Source organism: Epinephelus moara, chromosome 11, assembly GCF_006386435.1.
Source record: "Epinephelus moara isolate mb chromosome 11, YSFRI_EMoa_1.0, whole genome shotgun sequence".
Taxonomy (NCBI): Eukaryota; Metazoa; Chordata; class Actinopteri; order Perciformes; family Serranidae; genus Epinephelus; species Epinephelus moara.
Window position 1 is genome coordinate 3,011,035 of NC_065516.1, and position 21,537 is coordinate 3,032,571.

At 40.1% G+C, this 21,537-nt stretch overlaps 1 protein-coding gene across 4 annotated transcripts in view; it reads right to left on the minus strand.

The window, feature by feature from the left end:
• The window catches only part of rreb1a (ras responsive element binding protein 1a), a 99,438-nt gene that overhangs the window by 18,806 nt on the left and 59,095 nt on the right, over nucleotides 1–21,537 (minus strand). For 2 of the 4 annotated variants that reach the window (XM_050057345.1, XM_050057347.1), the window contains 7 exons: nucleotides 20,639–20,728; nucleotides 20,303–20,552; nucleotides 20,102–20,171; nucleotides 18,624–18,713; nucleotides 17,180–17,343; nucleotides 5,336–5,477; nucleotides 5,104–5,252 (listed from right to left, as the gene is read on the minus strand). In XM_050057345.1, coding sequence (XP_049913302.1) covers nucleotides 5,104–5,252; nucleotides 5,336–5,477; nucleotides 17,180–17,343; nucleotides 18,624–18,713; nucleotides 20,102–20,171; nucleotides 20,303–20,552; nucleotides 20,639–20,728 — 955 coding nt within the window. Of the gene's footprint in view, nucleotides 1–5,103; nucleotides 5,253–5,335; nucleotides 5,478–17,179; nucleotides 17,344–18,623; nucleotides 18,714–20,101; nucleotides 20,172–20,302; nucleotides 20,553–20,638; nucleotides 20,732–21,537 lie in introns of all 4 variants that reach the window. The other 2 variants (XM_050057344.1, XM_050057346.1) reach the window with 1 other exon arrangement.

Genomic DNA, 21,537 nt, shown 5'->3' on the forward strand with positions numbered 1-21,537 from the left:
AAGAACAGCTGTCACCAACACCAACCTTACAAAATACAACAAACCATGGTGTATGAAGTTTGTGTCTTGTTTTGTTTGAAACACTGACAAAGCTGAGTGTCATGAGAAACTTTTCTAGTACTGACATGATGTAGAGTTTTGTGCCCAAACAAAACTTTTTTCATTCACATACCCGTTTTGAAAAAGGTAAACTGTATACTTAAACTTTACTACCTTTGTGAGAAGGGGGAGCCTCTGGAGTTGCATTGTAGTGTGGACGGAGATATTTTGTACAATGGTTGTGTAGACAGATCTTTTTTTAAAGAAGGGAAAAATATTGCAGACAGTAGTAATTGCGTGTAGACAGGGCCTTGACCTTAAAGGGATAGTTTGGATTATTTGAAGTGGTGCTGTATGGAGTGTATGTTCATAGTCAGTGTATTGCATACAGTAGATGTCAGTCAACATGCCCCCCTATTTGAAGAAGCAGAGTACAACACAGAAGCTAAACAATGTACTCATGTGGACGGGGGCAGCAGCAAAAAGTATTATGTATGACAGGGAAGCAATTAATGGCTTCAGTTCCCCATGTAAGCCCTCATCAAAGCCCCCAGACTCCGTTGAGATAAACAGTAATTTTAGCTTGCTGATCAAGAGAGCTGCTGGTCAACCACTGCTTTGATTAGTTAGTTTGTGTTATCGTTACACCAAAATCACACAATAACACAAACTAACTAACTGTTCAAGACAGTGGTAGATGAGCAGCTCCTGTTTAGCAAGTTAAATTGAAATACTGTTTACCCCAGTAGAGTCTGGCTTTGAAGAGAGCGATGTAACAGCTTCATTTTTCCTGTGGAAATCACTGTCTGACAGCACGGGGAAGCAGCGAAAATATTCTAAATATAGCATACACTTAAACTATATACTAATACATACCTTTATCATTGTGGGCCTTTTTTTAGGTAGCTACAACACATTTTGGTGTTGACCCCCTCCACAGCAGTACACTGCTTCACTTCTATGTCGGACCCCTGCCTGCTTCTTCAAACTGGGGGCGTGTGGACTGACATCTACTGTAGGTAATACACTGACTATGAATGAGAACCTCACACTACCCCACTTAAAAAAAACTGAACTATCCCTTTAAATTTCGAATTTAAGATGTTTTAATTAGATGAAATATGATGTTGTGTCAATGAGGGTCCTCACATGTGTAGAAATACATGTGTAGTGTGTGTGTGTGTGTGTGTGTGTGTGTGTGTGTGAGATAACCCCTGGTGACAGTGCTGGTCCTGCTCCTGTTAATCGCTGAGAGGACAGCTGCTCAGTGTCTGCCACAGTCACACACTCTTATCACATCCTCTGTGTGTGTGTGTGTGTGTGTGTGTGTGTAATCCTCACACACACACACACTGTGGACCATATGTGGACCAGCACGTGTTGAACTCCCTCCACCTTCCTCTTTCTCGGTCTCCATCACTCCTCCTTCTCCCTGTCTTCACACTCGTGTGTATGTTGTGTACAGAGTGTGTCTGCCTGCATATGTGTGTTTATGAGAGTGTGCTTTTTAAGTGTCACACCAGTGTGTGAGTGCAGGATAATCCCACAGAGGTTGGCTCAGGTCCAGAGAATTACGCTCTGAGTGTGTGTGTCCATCAGTGTCTGATGCTGATCATTCAGCCAGTTAACCTGCAACTAACACCTTCCATATACTTGAGGACTTGAAAAAGTCTTTTAAAGACTTAAGTGTAATACCCTCTCACATCTTAAGATAATGTGAGTTTTCAGTTTCATACTATCAGATTTTATAAAGACTGTGGATCTTACAGGGTCACTATTGACAAGACTACAGCTAGATTCCTTTTAAGATTATTTCCCATCCTGCTCCTGGTGGAATAATTACACCAAATTCCTTTTAGGAAATATATTAACAATTTCTTACATCTCCACAAAAACACATCACTCTACGAACATAAGATAAAAGGCTTCATATGTCAGTATTGACAGTATTCTTGTCAATTTGGCATCAATATAATCCATCAAGATAAACTGTAGTTATGTACAGAATTTACATTTTGTATTTGGTCGCCTCAACTTGCTGCCAGCCTCTGTTGGTTTGCTGTACTATTTTAGCGGAGACCGTGAGAGTGACAGATGAACTCTTTAAAACATTAAGATTTTTTCATTAAAATAAGTGCTGGTTGGTGATCAGATACAAATTATCTTGTTCATGAGACTTGTTGCTCCTCCCTGAGTCCCCTCAATGTTTACGGTCTACCTGGTTGTTGTTGTTAACAATGTTCACATCACTGAACTTCAGTATTTGCATGAGTCAAGACTAGTGCTGTGCGATTAATCTAATCTAATCGCAATTGCGATGTCAGGCTGTGTGATTACATAACCGCATTAAAGGCTGCGATTTGCGATTTAATGTAAATAAATGTTAACGTGTGTGCCTGTGAACGTGACTGCCTCTCCTGTAGTGTGTGGAGTTTGTTGACATCACGCCCACAAGCTATCCTAAGATCCTAAGAAGAGCATGAGCTCGACCATGAACAGGCTGAGTTGGTGGCGAAAAAAACATCTGTTACATGGCGATACTTTGGATTCAGGTACGGCGACGTTGAACAGAAAGACGTGCTGTGTAAGTGTAAAAGTTAAAGTCGCCACGTCCCGCGGCAACACGACCAATCTATATCAGTACTCGAGACAGCACAGAGAAAAGTAGGAAGAGCGCATGTGAGAGAAAGCCAAGCCGTGTAACATTAAAGACAAAGAGACAACTGAAAGCCGCCAGAGCCTCATAAAACAACATTCAAGCACAGTTACGCAAACATTTGTAAGTGTCACGGGGAAATCATGGACTCCAAAACAAACTATATAATAACAAATGAAAAATTGAGCAATTTTGCTCGTGTTCGGCCCACTTGACATGCTGCTGTGTTGTGCTATGGCGTGCTGGAATTTGTCATTTACGTGACAATGCCTGAACGCAACACAGGCTCACTCCGCTGTGTGTACAGTGCCGTGTTGCGCTGCTGTGTGAGCAGCATATTTGACTGTGCTCAGTCTGTTGATTGTTATTAACACACTGTCCATAAAATAACTATGTCAGGTCAGGTCAGTGCCCCCCTCATATAATGTAGGGGAAACACTGAATCAAGCAAGAAGACTAACGATACCATTTATGTATTATATTGTAATCGTAATCGCACATCGAGATATTGTCCACTCAAATTGCAATCGCACATTTTTATAAAATCGTGCAGCACTAGTCAAGACTAAAATCTTAAGATTATAAACATGTTTGATTTTATCAGAACATCAAGACAAAAAAAGGCTGACTTTAGACAGCTCAGACTGAGTCTTATGACCACCTTACACCAAGCAATTGTTATCATGGGAGTGCCACAACTGTCATGATTTTATTCGACACTGGAAATTTGTCTACAACAGTGAAATCGCTTGAAAAGTTGATAGACATAAGACATCAAGATGGGAAGCAGAACTATGCTGAAATGATGTAAGTCGCCTGCAGGAAGGTTTAAAGTTATTATTTTTTTGTTTTTAAGTAAAAGTTAAAAACATGGAAAACGTCCACCACAGCTTCCAAGTAGTCCAAGGAGACGTCTTCAAATGTCTTGTTCTGTCTAGCCAAATGTCCAAACCAAACATACATATTTACACTGATATGCAACAGAGAAAAGCTGATGTTTTTAAGCAGAAAGAGTCAAAGAATGGTTGGTAGTTTACTTGAAATCAGACTTTGCCGTCTCTAATGCTGAATTTTTGGTCTACTGCCATTTAAAACTAAAATCCACTGTAGCAGAACCCAAAATATCGCCCTTTTTTTTAAAAAAAAATTCAACACATTCTTCTTCCTTGTCGAAACCTGCTGCCTACATTACCCACAATACAACCCAACCAGCTGTTATTACTAATAGCAGCTAAAGTAGCCTGGAACCTCTAACAAGTAGCAGAGATATGGAGGTCTGATAATCTTAATGAGACTTCAATACATGTGGCTCTTCACAGTTCTCCATCCCTCCATCTCTCTGCCTTCATCCCTCATCTCTCTCCCTCATCCCTCCCTCCATCTCTCTCTCTCCATCCCACCATCTCTCTCCCTACAGTTGAGATCCTCTTACAGACTGATTAGTGAGGATTTACAGCTAAATATTCCTGCCTTCCTCCATAACGAGCTCAGCCTACTGCTCTCTTTCTCTCTCTCCTTCAGTTTTTTGTTTCTTTTGTTCCTCACAGACAAACTTTATGCTTCAGTCCTATAACTTTCTTTATTTCCTTCATTTGATTTCTTTGATTCTTTCCACCTTTCTTTCTTTTACCTATTTTACTTTCCTTCCTTCCTTTTCTTTTTTCTGTTCTTCCCTTCCTTTGTCTCTTTCTATTCTATTCTTCCTTACATTCCTCTGTCCTCTCTGCTCTTTCCTTCCTTCTATCCTTCTTTTCCTTCTTTCTATTCTTTCTTTCTTCCTGCCTTTATTTCCTTTCTTTCTTGCCATTCTTTCCTTCATTTGTCTCTTTCTATTCTTTCTTTCATTTCTTTTCATCTGTTCTTCATGGCAATAAGGCCTGGCCAGGCACACCCTGAAACCTCTCCTCCTCTCTGTCACTTATTAAGTCGTCCTCTCTCTTTATTTGTTTCTCTATCACTCTTGCACATCTGGTGACTAATCAGCCTTCCACCCTATTTTTCTTGTTATCCATCCATCCATTTTGTTTAAACCAACCCTCAATTATTTCTTTCTCTACTTCATCTCTCCCTCCATCTTTTCTATCTCCTACTGTCGAAGTATCCTTGAGCAAGATACTGAACCCCAAATTGCTCCCGATGGCTGTTCCATCGGTGTGTGAGTGTGTTAAAACTGAGTAGCAGGTGGCACCTTGTATGGTAGCCTTGGCTACCAGTGTATGAATGTGTGTGACTCGTAGTGTAAAAAGCGCTTTGAGTGGTCACTAGATGACTAGAAAGGCGCTATACAAACACAGGTCCATTTACCCCTCTTCCTTAAGTCTCCCTTAAGTTAAGTAAACAAAAGTCAGTAAAAACAATGATCAAATAAATAAATTATGGTCCTAAGAACAGTGTGTGCGTGTGTGTACCTCAGTGCAGTGTCAGGGTGTGTGTCCATGTGTGTGTCCAGCTCCAGTCTGGAGCTGCAGGTCTTGAAGCAGATTGGACAGGGCAGCAGCTCCTCTTCAACTCCACGAAGCGTCGCCGCCGACTCCTCCGCTGCCGCGTCCTCCACCACCTGAACACACACACGTTAACATCATTATTTTCTCTATACAGTGGACTGATGAGGCCCGGAATGTTTTCAGTGTGTGTTTCTACCTTCTTGCTGGGCGGCTCCTCTCCATTCTCCTCTTCCGGACCCTGCCTCCTCTTAACGGATGGACGGCGACGTTTGGTGGGGGAGGGGGGGCTGACGGGGAGCATACCGCTGGCTGGGTCCTTTTCATGGATCTTCATATGTCTGAGAGAGATGAAGGGTCAGAGGTCAGCTTCACTCAGAAATTTAAAACTACAAACTGTAGGTGGATAAAGTTAATTACTTTACATGCTGTTGGGTTGTTTGTATTTTGTATTATTACTTTAAGTCTCAAAAGTTATCAGATAAATGTAATACAGTAAAAAGTACTATATTTTCCTCTGAGACGTAGTGCCTCACAATGGCACTCAAGTACAGTACTCAAGTAAATGTACTTAGTAACTTTCCACCACTCTGTACACAACTCATTTTATTTATAAAACAGAAAAACAAAATGTTAATTTCTTAATCTATCTCCACTGTACAACTCTACAAGAACTCTTAAAATTGATTTGGACTCTGTAGCAGGTGAAACTGAGACTTTTTAGTTAATAAATCACAACAGATTAAAATGTGTTAAAAAACACTAAAACTCTATTAAATTATTAATAATTAAAGCAAGTCTGAGGAGTATTAAATTACAGGCTGCAAATGCTTTAGTTACACTGAATTTAAATTAAGGGCAGAGAGGAAAAGATCATGATGTTGTTCCCAGAAATCAGGACAGGTGTGTCTGCTGTTAATGGGAAGGTAAAACTGCCAGGATTTATGGATAGGAAGCACGGGATTCTGGGAGTGTGAGTGCAGGGACCGATGGTGTTTCAGATCAGGCCGGCTCCTAAACTGATGGTGAAACATGTTCGCTGCTTTAACCTCCACCAACAGTATTCCCTAATCCAACTTAATCAGCTGGGAATGCGGAGGGATACAGTACGCACACACGTGCACGCACACACGCACACACAAACACACACACACACACACACATACACACACACACACACACACGTGCACACACACACACACACACGTGCACACACACACACACACACGTGCACACACACACACACACACACACACACACACACACACACACACACACACACACACAGTAATGATGTTTAAGTACGAGCAATTATCACATAATTACATGCGGCACTGTGGCAGCCTTACATGGCCAGCGGAGAGATGAGGAAACCCTGAAGTCACAGCAGGAAGTTGTCTCTCTCTTGTTGCCGTGACAACATCGGTTAATGCAGAAAGACACAACTTAGCTTGTTACTGGAACCTTTCTAATGCTTTTTTCCAGGTTTCTTGAGCATCATGTTCAGAAAGTAGACAAGAACAGTCCTCAAACAGAGAGAGACTGTGAGAGATGCACAAAAACATAATCATGTCTGTTGTTTTGTTAAAAATACAGTGATAAAAAAGATGACATCCTAATCATTGTCCACCATCTCTGATTCAAATTAAAACAATCTTAATGAATAAATTGTGGTGGTTTTTGTTCTTTTCTTTTTTTTTCTTTTTTAAATAAGGGAAGATTTCTATATTTTTTAAATTATTTTTATAATGGCAACAAAATTTGATGATTTTATTTATCAAGGTTGTAATTACGGCTGAAGTTAATGTTTTTTTGTTGTTTTTGATTATAATGACAACTTTACTTTTTTTGGTGTTGTTTTTGATCATGACAGCTGAAAGATGATGACTGTTGAAGAAGAAGAGGAGGATGGAGATCTCCTCTTTTCTCCTCCTTTGGTTCAGTTTCTCCCTCAGCTGTGTCTCCAAGGTCAGATGGTGATTTAAAGACGTGTGTGTGTGTGTGTAAATGTGACGATCGTGTATTTGTGAGAGTGTGCTTTTTAGTTTAAGTGTTACTATAAGTGTGAGAAAGTGTGCAGGTTGTTGGCAGTGTGTGTGTGTGTGTGTGTGTGTATGTAAAGGTCATCCAGCTAGCGCTATAGCATGTGGCGGCAGCAACAGTGTCAGTTTACAGAAGTTCAAAGAGGAGAGGATGAAGAGAAAGCAGACAAGGAGAGGAGAGAGGGACAGGAAGGAAAGGAGAGAAGAGAGGATGAGATGAGGAGAGAAAAAGAGTAAAGGAAACAAAGAGACAAGAATTTAAAAGGACAGAAGAGGAGAAAATAATGAGAGGAGAGAAAGCGGACAGTAAAGGAAGGAATGCACAGAAAAAGGTTGAGAGGGGAGGAAATGAGGACAGGAGAATAAACAGGGAGAGGAGACAAGGAAACAAAACAAGTTGTTGAGGAGAGAAGAGGGAGGAGAGGAAAGAAAATAAGCAAAAAGGAGAGGATGCAAGGACCCACAGTAAAGGAAGTGAAAGGAGATAAGGAGGGGAAACAAGAAAATGAAAGGAAGGAAAAGAAAAAGTAGGGGAAACAGACAGGAGAGATGAAAGGAGACAACAAGCTGAGAGGAGAGAAGAGGGGACAAGAGGAAAGCAGAGAGGAAATGAAGGAGAGAAGGGGAAAGAAAAAGGAAACTAAAGATGAGATGAGAAAAGAAAACGAGAGCAGAGAGGAGGAAAAGAGGAGGAATTCAGTAGAAAAGGAGGAAACAACGACATGAGATGGAGGAGACAAGAAGATCAGAAGAAATTAGAGATGAGGAGAGGAAATGAGAAGAGGAGAAGGGGAAGAAAACAAGCTGAAACAAGGAAAGGAGAAAGTCGAGACACAAAGGAGAGAAGCTGAAGGAAAGGAAATCAGGAAGGAGAGCAAGACAAGAAGAGTGGCAGAGGAAAAGATAAAAAGAAACAAGGAGATAAGACAACAATTTGAGATGAAGAAAAAATGGGACAAGAGGAACGAGGAGAGAGAGGCAAAAAAGGAATAGTGGGGGAAAGGAAAAAGGAAACAAAATATGAGCTGAGAAAGAGTCGAGAGGAAAAAAATAAAAAAGGAAATTAAAAAAGGAAAGCAGGAGAGAAGAAACAGAAACAAGAGGAGATAAAAAGACCAGAACTAAGAGGAGAGGAGTTGAGAGAGGAGAGAAGTTGAGAGAGTAGAGGAAAAGGGGAAGAAAAGGAAGAGAGGGGATGAAATAAGAAAGGAAAGGAGAATAAACAGAGAAAAGAGGAGAGAAGCGAGCAAAGGACAGATGGAAAATAAAGCAGAGAGGAGGAGACAACAAGGAGAGAGGAAAGGAAGGAAGACACAGGAAAGGAGGGTAGACAAGGAAACAAGGAGAGAAGAGAGAAAGGATAAAAGAGGTGATGGAGCAGGAGCGGAGGAGGAGGGGGTGGATGTTATCATCTAATAATAGGACCCAACAGGCAGCGGGCTGGACGCCCATAAGAGGTCCTGACAGAGTCAGCAGATCTGACACCACCTGACAGGACGTTGTTTATTAACCAATCAGGTCAGTGAAGGAGGAGGAGAAGGCGGGACAACGACAGAGAGCAAAGTCTTCTGAACCCAAATTGTACTGTGACCCCCCGAACTGACCAATCAAAGAACAGGAAAAGCACCGAGTCAGCAGAGTGTGAGACGTTTGAGTCGCCAACAGCTGCTCAACTCAACATATCAGAGTACACACACACACACACACACACAGACACAGACACACACACACCGAGATAAATGTGCACCAAAACACTGCAGTTTTATACAGTAGTGAAAGAGAGGCAGCAGTGACTGCAGCATAACTTGTAACAGTAGCATTACTAGTAGTATTTTCATGACTCCAGTAGCTTTCTCTGACCCCCAGTGTTTGTGTGGTGTGTACTTTAGTACCTGTTAAAGTAACACAGCAGAGTACACTTATAGTTTTATTTGTTGGGACTGTGAACAAGCAATACATATTTCATAGAAAGAAAAGAGGTACTTCCATCTGCAATACCTCCAGAACTAATAATGGTAGTAGTAGTAGTGATACAAGTAGCCCTGCAGCTGCAGCAGAATTATGATTAACAGTGTGATTAGCAGTAGTCCTTGTAGCTGTAGCAATAAAAGTAGCATGAGTACAACAGTATTGACAGAAGAGCAGCAGTGGAGTGGAAGCAGTACTTTTATTTCTAATTCTACTCCCAGTTGTAGTACTAATAGCAGTGACAGCAGCACTACTAGCAGTAGCAGTATTTTTATGACTGGAGTAACTTTCAAGGAGGCATCCACTCATGCCACTCCATGTGCAGTGTGTGTTCAACATGCGTACTTGAGTGATACCCCAAAACAATGAGTACTGAGCTCAAATACTACCTGCTGCAAAACCCCCCACAGAATATTCCAAAATATTCAGCATGCTGGAATAAGATAGACTTCACAAGGGTTTGAGAAATCTGTCTGACTCGTGGCCCCTTTAAAAGACAGAAAGTACTACTAAACAGTAGTAGTACTCACAGTAGTACAAACAGTACAAACAGTAACACAATGTACCAGTGTGATCCTGTCTGACTGCTCTGCCTGCAGTTCTTCTACATCACCACATGGGCGCTGTTGAGTCACCTTATCACCCTGACACATGTTTCTGTGTCTAACAACAAACATTTAATATCTCTGGAGGAAGGGAGGAAGAAGAAGAAGACAAAGAGGAAGAGGGGAAGGAGAACTCTCCTTCAGAGGAAGTGAGGATGGAGGGAAGGAAGGAAAAAGGGAAGAATAAGAGCAGCCCCTCTTCTCTCCTCTTCCTCCCTGCTCAGCTCACACATGCAACAACCTCTGAGAGCCAATCCCAACTCAGCACACCGCTGCCAGCCCATAATAGGCTAATGGGATGCCTGCCATGGCAACCGGGCCCAACGGCCTCACAACAAGAGGGCCGAGAGAGGAGGACTCATGTGATGCTGCTGCTCTCCATCTGTGCTTCACTTCTTCCTCTTCTCTCCCTCTGTCTGGTTTTGTCTTCTGGAAAAATGAACTTCTCAATAACTTGTACATTTGTTATACATATGAAAATGATGTGATGATCAATAGAGGGATCAATTTTAGCCTCAAACAGTAGTCTATTTTTGTTTTTAGTCTCACAAAACCTGAGGCATGTACTATGAAGCAGGATTTGGAGTTGACTCGGTTTTCAGTACTACGAAGCTGGTTCTCTTTTTACCGGGATAAATCAATGTGGCAACTTACGCTGAACAGCTGACCTGCTCTGGAGCAGGTTAACTTCAGGGTATCAGGACACAACCTGTCAATTTCCTGAAATCTGACCAGATCAGATCACTGAAGAAAAAAGTATCCATGAAAGAAAGTCCGGAGTGACAGGTGAAAAAGAGCAGCCTATATGCTGTTATAGGTCAGAAGAATCATTTAATATTACCAGGGCTTTATTTCCACTGGTTTTAAGACAGAGCTTCTAACAAACAGAGATCGTTTACACACTAAACTTTACACTACACTACAACTTTAAATTTTAGCACTATTTGAAATGATTAAGTAACATCAGTTCACAGTGATGCTGACAGTGCTGCTACTTTTACACTGATTCATCACTGCAGCTCAGAATAACATGAGACACCTGTGTGATGAGAACTAGGATAAAGCAGGTATTTTATTAGTAAAATAATCCACACACTGTTAATTGGCTCCCGTTATTATGAATGCAACAATTCGGTCAGATCGACCTCATTAGTCATTAACTACTTTTCCACCCTTAACTTCAGTAGCAGAAACAGTCTGGCATCACTTTATAGTGTTTTATGTGACATGCTCAGAGTAGTGTTATCATCATCAGACAGAGGGATGTCGTATGCTGTAAAGCCCTGTGAGGCAAATTGTGATTTGTGATATTGGGCTTTATAAATAAAATTGAATTGAATTGAATTGAATCATCCAAATAAACAGCAAGAAATACTCTATACTAATGTCACATAGGCCCATAGCTCAATGATACCTGCATGTAATTTAAGTCTCGGATGACGGTGAATTTTTGGATAGTGTTTTCAATGTTTCGAAATCTTCCATTGTAAGATTACAGATTATTGTTTACATCCCGTGACATTTTACTGTCTTGTCAACAGAACACTGTCACTATCGTTTCATCTCATTTGATATTTTTCTTCTTAGAAAATCATCCGAACATTAAAAAGTTAGGGCATGATCAAACTACTGTCTTGTGTTAAAATGTTTCTTTTTTCTTACTACCAGACATTTTTTCTATCAAAATTAAATTTGAAAAACTGGACTTTTTGGTTTCCAACTGATCATCTAATAAAAACAAAACAGACATATTTACCTGCAAATAATTTACATTTCTAGCCTGGGTTTTTTGTACTTATGTGTGGTAGTCTACTAGTTGAATCAACATCACTACTGCAAGTAGTTGGCACCCAAAATGCTTATCAATCAAACTTAATACTTCAAATTATTATTTCATGCATTTCCCTAAAGACTACTGTTTTCAATAAACATTACTTGCTGACATTTATTTAGTGAGTTCTTGTAATGTTTTGTAGGATGATGTGCAAAAATTAATGATCAATTAATCAATTAATTGTGATTTTAAAAAAAACAACTTTACTTGTACCAAACAGTAACAAATGTGTTTTTTTCCTTATTCAGCGCTCACAGCAACATATTTTGATTGACTGATTCTGATCGATTGATTCAATTTTACATGTTCGATCAAATTCTTAATGACTGATTAATCAATCGTCGATTTATTGTTATCATCCCTAGCAGAAATGCAGAGGTTTGCGGTAATTTATAAACGGTTTGTCAATCAGAAAGCACTGACAACTTCTTTTGTACACATTAAATGTCCCACTCAGATCTAACAGATCAAAAATGTGTTTATGTTGTGTTTTTATGTTAAAATCTGCCTTTACTTAATTATTGGATATTTTGTAATTTTCTAAAATATCAACATCTGTATGCGGCTTTAAAATCCAGAACTGGTTGGAAGCTGTTTTCTTCACTTCCTCCAAAGCCCTCAGAGAGAGATGTTGTGTTTAGTATTGATTTGTGGTAATAATGCTGCACTCACATGGAATCATGCAAATGGCAAATAGACTACACCTTCTGAGCAGCACCGGAAAAACAAAAACAATCCAGCAGGAACAGCAGGATGGTGAAATGCAACATGCATGACAATATGTTACAACAGTGATGTCGTATTGTTTACTAAAAACAGAATAAAATGTATTAAATAGAATGATTTCATGTCTATTATTTTAGGTTATTATGCTGGTAGGTATGTCAAGTAATTGTCCAGATTGCCAGAGGATGGCAAAAAGTTTGAACATTTTAACTTTGGATGGCAGTGCCCATCGTTACTGTCTCCAGTATTCTCTGACGGCCTCATCTAATTTTTCTGTCCTGCTCTGGCGATCAAAAATGATGCCTGGTTTGACATCTAGCATCTGCATAAGCCTGGGAAAGTGCACTGCATATTTGTGGTTAAACAAATGAACTTAAATCTAACAGACTGTTTAAAAGAGCTCCACAACAGTTTGCTCTGACCCTGCTTTCACACAGTTTTGTTGTTTTTGAATGAAGTTATTTGAATGGAAAAAAGCACCATCAGCTCTCCGTGAGTGCGCCTCCGTCTACAGGCCAAAAACTAGAAAAACTAGTTTCATGTTTCAGGGATGCTATGCTGCTACATGGATTCACACTTTTGAAAGCAACAGCATTTTATTCTCCTGCTGATATTTGTTGCCTTAATTGGCAACAAACATTCCACATTTTGCCAAAGCAGGATGTGAATTCATCACATGATTGTTTCCACCCATCGCCTCCATCTAACTCTCATCTCTGTCTTTCTTATTGTTCCTTTCTCCCCCTCCCGCCCCCGTTTGAAGACAGTCGAGTAGGAAAATCTCGTGTTTCACATTTCAAAGGATGCTCTGCTGCAAAATGGATTCCTCCACTCCCTCCTCTCTCCCTCCTCCCTCTCCTTCTCTTTTCCAGTCTCCATCCACACAGGCCTCCTCTTTATTTTCCTACAGCAGCCTGTGAGGTAAAAAAAAAAAAGCAGCTCGACAAGTTTCCTGTTTTCCTCCCTCTGTTTTTGTAGTGTGCATTGTAAATTAGTATCAAATAAAAAAGGTGCAGCTTCATCTGTTTCTTTTCTCTCTGTTTTTGTAAAAGTTACAGGATTCTAAGAAAATGATGTCTCCAGGGTGCTGATAGGAATCTGCCTGCAGGAGGCTGAGTTATTCCCTCAGTGTGAGTTCACTCTGTCTTTGAGCGGAGGGCAAGGGGAGTCATGCTACAACACAGACTAACGAAACCAGACTGATAACTTTTAGTTTAGAGTCAAAGCTGCAGCAGGTGAGCTCAGGACGTGGAGCTGCAGCTGCCCTGATCCTCTGACTGAGACTGGGGGTCTCTGTATTCATTCATCTCACAAATCTTCAAGCAAACCATTAATCATTTTCATTTGCAAAAAGAAACTGTAGTGTTTCTGTCCTCTCTTCTTTGAGTCCTAGTTATTTCTGTTTCTTACAAATAATTAAACCAGATAATTTTTAATTTAATTTATTATAATTTATTAATCCCCAAAGGGGAAACTTAATGTTTTCACTCCGTTTGTCATATACATAAACACACAGGCCCGAAATACACACACAGAGACAGTTGTTTTGTCTGTGAAGCGTGTGAGTTGTAATGGAACCAAATTTTGTGACGTTAACTTTGCTAAATGTTGCTGTTGTCGCTGGCTTCATATGAGTAGAGGAAAAGTCTGCTAGCCGCTAGGCTAATTTATACAATGTAAAATGCAATAGGCTTTTGCTAATACTATTAGCATGTTGTATTTGTGGGAAAAATGTGTCCAGCAAAAGACAAATGCTTTGTCTGTGAATGCTGCCAGTTATAGTGAAGCCAATTTGTGTACTGGTGCTCGAAATGTGTGTTTTGGGTGTGTTTTGAATCAACTCAACTCAACAGCACTTCACAGAAACCCCGCCAACTAGTGTTTTGAAGGTGTGACTGCAAAGTGACACAGACACACCACTGCACAAGCATAAATGCGCTCACAATGGCATAAGCCATGTACGTAGGCTATGGCGTAGGCTCTGCACAGAGATGGTGCACAAGTATAATCCCGCTAACTGGTAGCATCACACAGCTAATTTTACCTCACGGTTATTAATGGGTTTGACAACAGAGTTGAGATGTTTCAATGCTGAACATTAGCTGATGCTGCTGTCTTAGCTCGTGTCTCATGGAGACACTCCTTTGGCATGTCAAACAGCTGATTGTGTCACAATACCCCTTTACCACCAACATGGAACCGGTTCTGTTCAGGTTCCCTCACCATATTTTGAACCATTCCATAGATTAGAACCAAATAAATTGGTTCAGAATCCCAAAGTTGGTTCTTAGATAGAACCAAAAAAATAGCAGGTTTTCCTTCCCAGTATAAACTAGTTGGTCTAGACGTCACGAACCGCCTCACAATAAAAGGGACAAAATACAAAAGAAATACAGGAATGAGAGATAACAATAATGAAGTAAAACTAAGAAAAGAAAAGAAACAGGTGGGTCTTCAGCTGCTTTTTAAAGTGTCCACACCAAGGATGATAACTAGAACTATAATGCTGCGAGCATCCACTCTGTTGAACGACGGTGATCTGTAAAAGGTGACGCTAAGCACACGCCGTGCACCTAAGCTGTTTCAGCAGTTTGGGGAAACTGATATTACTGTTGTATGTTCTGCAGAGAAACAAGAGATAACCCTCAATATTCGTCAAAAAGGAGTGGGGAGAATCCAACACAATGTTACGATGGCTGTCGTCTTTTAAAGACAAATTTTATTCATACTTTGGTATGACTCAACATCAATCCGATGGTATTCTAGTGACTGTTAGAGGGCATCAGTAAGGATAAAACGAACAGGTTATTTGAGAGTTTGTGGCTGTTTTGATGTAGTTTTGCAGTTGCCTATGATCCATTTTTGGTTGCGACAAAAAAGAAAGTTTTCTTCACAAATTCAACAACACATGGTGAGTAACTGATATAAAATTGATCATTTAGAAGAGTGAAGTATTCCTTTAAGTCAAGTTGATGTCTTGATTCTGAAGCCAGAGAGTATTTTCCCCTCAGTTCCTTCTAATGACCTCTTTAACAGACAGGAAACAGGAGCTCTCGCTGCTCAAAAAAAACCACAAGCACAAAAACAAACAGAGGAAAAAATAATTGAGTAAAATTGCTGTGACATCTAACAGATTTCAGACTGTCTGTGTCTCAGCCTACAGTCATTCCTCCCTGCCCACAGCCTCTCATACCATCACCACCACTGAGAGAGAAGAGAGTGAGTCTGAAGAAGCACAAAACATCCAAACAAACATCAACATGCCACATGTTTCATTAACACTCACAGAGTCATCACAGACAAACTCACCAATGTTTCGCACATGTATGTGTACTTCTACCTCTACACAGGTTTCAATTAACCCCTTTAAAACCTCAGCAAGCTCTTGAGACATTTCGGTCAAAGCTTTAGTATCACTCCAAGGCACTGCAGTGGATTAACAGTCTGCTAATTTAACTGTACACCATTCAGAGTCAGTGGTTCCCTAAAACTAAAGGGGAAAAGTAGTAGAACTGCATACAAAACTGTATTAGTATATATATATATATACATATATATATATATATATATATATATAAAATTTGTAGTTTTGGAGCAAAAACTTGCAAACAGCAGCATGGGTCTTTAAAACTTCTGACTTTCTGTACAAACCAGAGCTGGTAGATCAAAAGAATACATCAGAGGCTGGCAGCCAAAAGTGACTTCTGTTTTGTTTTGACACTAATTTTCTGAGGTGCTGTGGAATTTAACCTCCCCCACAGATTCAGAGACCCCCAAAGAGTCCAAAAATAATCTTTATGTCTTTCTGTTGCTTGTTAGTTGTCGGGTATGAAGGACAGAAAATTACTTACAAATAAATTAATACAAATAAATAATAATAATGTACACATAAAAAAGGAAATAAATACAGAACAATTAAAAAATGTACAAAATAAAACTATGAATAAATGTATAAATAAAAACAGACATTAATAGAGTAAAAAAAAAAAAAATGCGTGTATATATATATATATAAATAGCTACAGAAAAAAAAAAAATGTATACATAAATAAATAGAGAAAAATAAATGATGTATAAATAAGTGTATAATAAATAGTACAAAAAATAAATGCTGAAATAAAGATTTTAAGAAAATCAATAAACGCTGAAATAAACTCCTAACAGTTGATCATGAAATGCTTTAAATCTATTTCTACATTTTTATTCACCTACATATTTTATTTCTGTATTAATTTATTTATGTATGTATACTGCAGTCATTTTCCGTCCTCCATAGCTATGTTTCTATTAACATCAAAAACAGCTAGAATTTTCTATGCCTCCGCAAACCTATCAAGTTTCTCTGACAGTTTACATCCATGTCTGTAAAAACATGGATGCTTCACACACATCTTCCCTAGGCAGCACAGAAGATCTATACCATCCTCACAGTTTCAAGGTGGACATCCAAGATTAGTGTCACTAATTCAATCCAGTGCTTTGTCTGATTTTGAAAATGTGGGGTCATAAAGTCAGTGAAGGTCAGACATGAATTAATATATGACACACAAAAACATACTTCTGGAGGGACCGTCGAATGTGACGGTGGAGGCTGGACTTTACTGATAAATGACTGGGCGTTGTTCTGTGTGTGTGTGTGTGTGTGTGTGTGTGTGTGTGTGTGATGGGGATGGATGGTTTAATGTCTTCTTTCCACTTCCTGAGTAACCCCCCACCACAAACACACACTCACACACACACTCATGACCATTTTGTGCTCCCATCATGGTTGACTGGGGAGTGGGTTAAACGCTAACTTCCTCTGCCCAACGTTAGTGTCTGTGTGTGAGAATGTGTGTGAGTATGTGTGTGTGTGTGTGTGTGTGTACCTGTGCATGTTCCCATTGGTGGTGAAGGTCTGTCCACAGATGTTACATTTGTAGGGCCTCTCCCCACTGTGGACCAACATGTGTCTGTCTAGCGATGACGCTGAGCTCAGGCACTTTCCACAGATGCTGCAGGAGTGGTCTGTCGCTCCGGTGTCGGCGTTGTGCTGCAGAGACAAAAGTGCATAAATAATTACACCAACTACTACACAAGGCACAGGAAGCTGTGCTAATACTACTGGCAGCCATGGCAGTAATAGCACTTCTGATTTACTTATCAGACTATCCTCCCCAAAAATACATCCGTATAGGTTGTTTAAGTACAGATAGCTTACTACGATCCACATTTACGTTTTTTGTTAGGTGGTGACCTCTAGTGTCTAGATTCGTGGTAATTATGACAGGGGCAAAGTAGGAAGTAAGGTGATGTGGTACAGAGGTCTGGTTGGATGGATGAATTAAATCAACCAGGACTTTAATCCAGAAGACTGCCGTTTGTGTCCTGTGTGAAACCAAAACTCAACAATGACTTATTTTATCTTACCTAATGTACTTAATTTATGTCACGTGCACATAGGCGTTGATTTCAGACAGAGAACATGTCCTTCTCAATATTTAGAACATGTGCATGTGCAAAAATTTAACGAAAGTTAATTTGTGTAAAAAAAAACAAAAAAAACAAACAAAAAAAAAACAAGTGGCCTGACAAACATAGTTATTTCAACCAAAACTGGCTGATATTAGCCTATCACAGATATACTGGTATGGGTGTATATGTTGTCCAATATGCAGACATGTGAAACCTTTTTCTTTACAGAACATAATGCAGAAAAAGATGCTTGGGATAATTTACAAGTTAGTTTATTGTTTAACTGTAAAATTTCCTGCCTTCATTATGTATCTTTGTCACATATACAAAACATATGTTTTTGCATGTTTATATAATGTCTTTGTAGGTCAATATATCGATATCAATTTTTTTTTACTCCCAAACATCGGTATTGGCCCCAAAGATCCACTTACAATGTAACTTCAGCCCAAACCATGATCTTTTCTAAACTTGACCAAACTACAACCATTTCACAACGTTCAATAGTAGTTACTGGATGTAACTCCAGTTCTATGAGTACATGTCACTGGCACTCTCCAGCGGTTATTAATGTCTTTTTTGGGAGTCACTGACAAATGACCTATTCTTTTGTTTAGGTATTCTCTATATACTATGATATTATGTACAGCCCGTCACTGCCACTTACTACTACTACAAATAATAATAATGCAAGCAGTGCTAGAAGTAGTAGCATAAGTCACAACAACAGAAGTTTCAGTAGCAAGAGAAGTATATCAATCTCTACTTAACCAGAAAATGTTGCTTCTCTCAGTGTCCTACTGTATTATTTTTTGACTCCTCATATGCAGTACTGGTAGTACTCCAGTAAGAATTTACCTGTCTGATGTGCATGGTGAGCTGGTGTTGTGTTTGACAGTTCTTGTCACACAGTGGACAAATAAAAGCTGAGCTGTCGTCTTTGGTGTCCTGGAAAAAAAAACACATATGTGTATATATATACATGAAAGAGTATAAACTGAGTCTGTCAACATATATGTTCTTCCTATGTGCCACAGAGCTCCACTGTTCGCAAAACACATCAAGACTCACAAATACTCACTAGAGCACCGAACGTGGATTAATCCGCTGCTCAAAATAGTCCCAAACAAAGTCACTATTTCCTCCTCTTTGTTTGATTATAAAACCACAATGAGCAGCTGTTTTAAACATTAAATATTGTGTTTTTACAGATTTGCCTCTTTAGTAGGAACCAATGGGCTTAGAGCTGAGAGACACAGACAGGAAGACAGACAGTGTCAAGAGACGGACTAGCAATATTGTCCTGTTGACAATAATCAGCCTCAGTTTGACCTGAAGTCAGCTGACACATCACATGATGCTAAAAACCACCTGAGTCACTGCAGACCTGAGAGACAGACACACACACACACACACACACACACACACACACACACACACACACACACACACCCGCTCATGCAGCCAGGGAAACAGCACTTCCCTTTTCCTGTTTCAACCACAGGAGGTGATGACGCGGCATGGAATGCCACGATGCATGATGGGAAATGACAGAGGAGAATGTATCACAATGATGAGCCAGTAATGGACAGAGGAGAGGAGGCACGCAAAGGATAGAATACAAGGAGAGGATACAAAAAGAGGAAACTAAAGGAAAGAGGGAGAGGAGACAAGGTTAGCAGAGGAAAATAGAGGGGAGGGAACAAAGAGAAGCTAGGAGACAAGGAGAGGAGAGAAGACAACAAGGAGTCACAGGAAGACAAGAATATAAGAAGAGGAAACAAAGAGAATAGACGGGATGGGAGAGGAGACGACAGGAGAGGAGAGTGGACAAGGAGAGCAGACGACAAAGAGAGAGCAAGAAGATAAGGGTAAACAAGGAGAAGTGAAAACAAAGAAATTAAACAAAGGGAGGAGAGAAGGGGAGGAAAAAAGAAGAAGAAACAAGGAGAGGAAACAAGGAAAGGGGACAAAAGGAAGGGACAATAAAGGAGCGCAGACAAGGAGAGCAGAGGAAATAAGGAGACAAAACAAGATGAAGGGACAAGAAAAGGAAACAAGGAGAAGAAACAAGGAGAGAAGACAAGGAGAAAATGGCAAACAAGGACAAGAGAGGAGACTAGGACAGAAAAGAAAACAAGGACAAAAAAGGTCACAAGGTGCGGAGAGAGGACGAGAAGAAGAAAGAAAACACGGACAGGGAAAAGGAAGAGGATAGGAGACAAGGAAAGAATGAAAAACAAGAAGAGGAGAGAGGACAAGTAGAGGATAGGAAACAAGGAGAAAAAACAAGGGAAGGAAATGTGGAATCCATGTGTGTTTGTGTGTGTTCCTACGTGGCTGCGTCGTGCGTTGCGGCTGGGCGGGGCTCTCATAGCCGCCGTAAGCGACTTGCTGGGGGAGGGGCTTTAAGCAGAGAAGAAGAAAGTGTCAGGAATCGTCATGGCATCGTTTAATATATTTCTGATGACTTCATTCATAGAAACATATATTTTATTCTAAACAGTGGTATGTTCCTTTAAATTGTGTGCAGTCACCTAGGGGAGGGCCCGGCGGAGGAGTTGGCTGAGGTGACTGCACTCTCTCCTTCGCCATCTCCTCCGCCATTGATGGTCCCTGCTGCTGACATCACTGCTGACATCATGGCGTTGATGGAGGACAGGTCACCTCCTCCTTCAGCTCCCATGATTCCTCCTCCTCCTCCTCCTCCTCCTCCTCCTCCTCCTCTGTCTCCGTTCTGTAGCTTCTCTCCTCCACTTGCTGCCTCCTCCATCACTCCGTTAATCACTGTATCATGAAATTTGAAGTTGTCATAACAGTGCCTTTTCCTTCCGCTACGACGCGCTAAATTTTGAATGAGGTTTGGTGCGTACCTTTGAGGTTATTGTGTTTTTTCTCCTCCGTTAGTCCCGACTCCTCCTCGTTTATCTCATCTCGCTGCTCCTCTGTGCAGTTTTCCATGACTGCTGAAATACAAACAATACAATAAAAACTTTAATTTAAAAATTCACAAATTTTATATTGTCAGCATATTAGTAAACGTATAGAGCTTATGGAGTATTGGTGGAAACATTTTATAAATCCTCACTGACTACCAGTGATTTCCTTTTAATTAAATCTAATTCATAACCTAGCAACATGTATTCAGAGGGTAAAAAATGGTAGAAATAAAAGGGTAAAAATCAATAATTAAGTTCTGATGTGAAAGCACTAAAGCAGTGGTTCTCACATGGTGTGCTCTGGCACGAGATGCCAATCCAGGTGTGACGTGGGATTTTGTAATAACCACACATTATTATTATCATTGCAATATTTAACTGGGCCTACACAAAAAGTTGTTAATGAATTTTAATTAACTGTATCAGTATGTTGTGCGCACCCATTTCCAAATTATGAAGCAAACTCTAGCTAAAATGTAGTGTGCGAAAGCCCTTAGTGTACCCTCGCCTGAGGATGTACTCGCCAATCAGCATGCAGACGTGTGCACCGCCAGCACAAGCTTTAACAGCAGCAATTCAGCAGTGACAGCATCGCAATTAAGTTTAGTACAGAGAATTAACGCCTTTTTCCTTCTCCCATAGGTGATTAAGGTGAGAATCCACCCATGTTTCTCTACCTGTAAAGTAAGTTTAATTCAAAGTTACAATGTGTAATTTACGTGGTTGTTTATTAGCAAATATCAACTATTGCTTTCATAAATATATATTTACTAAAGTGTAATGCAATTCACATACAAATGGAAGCTTTCTCATAGGCTTAGAATGATTTCTCT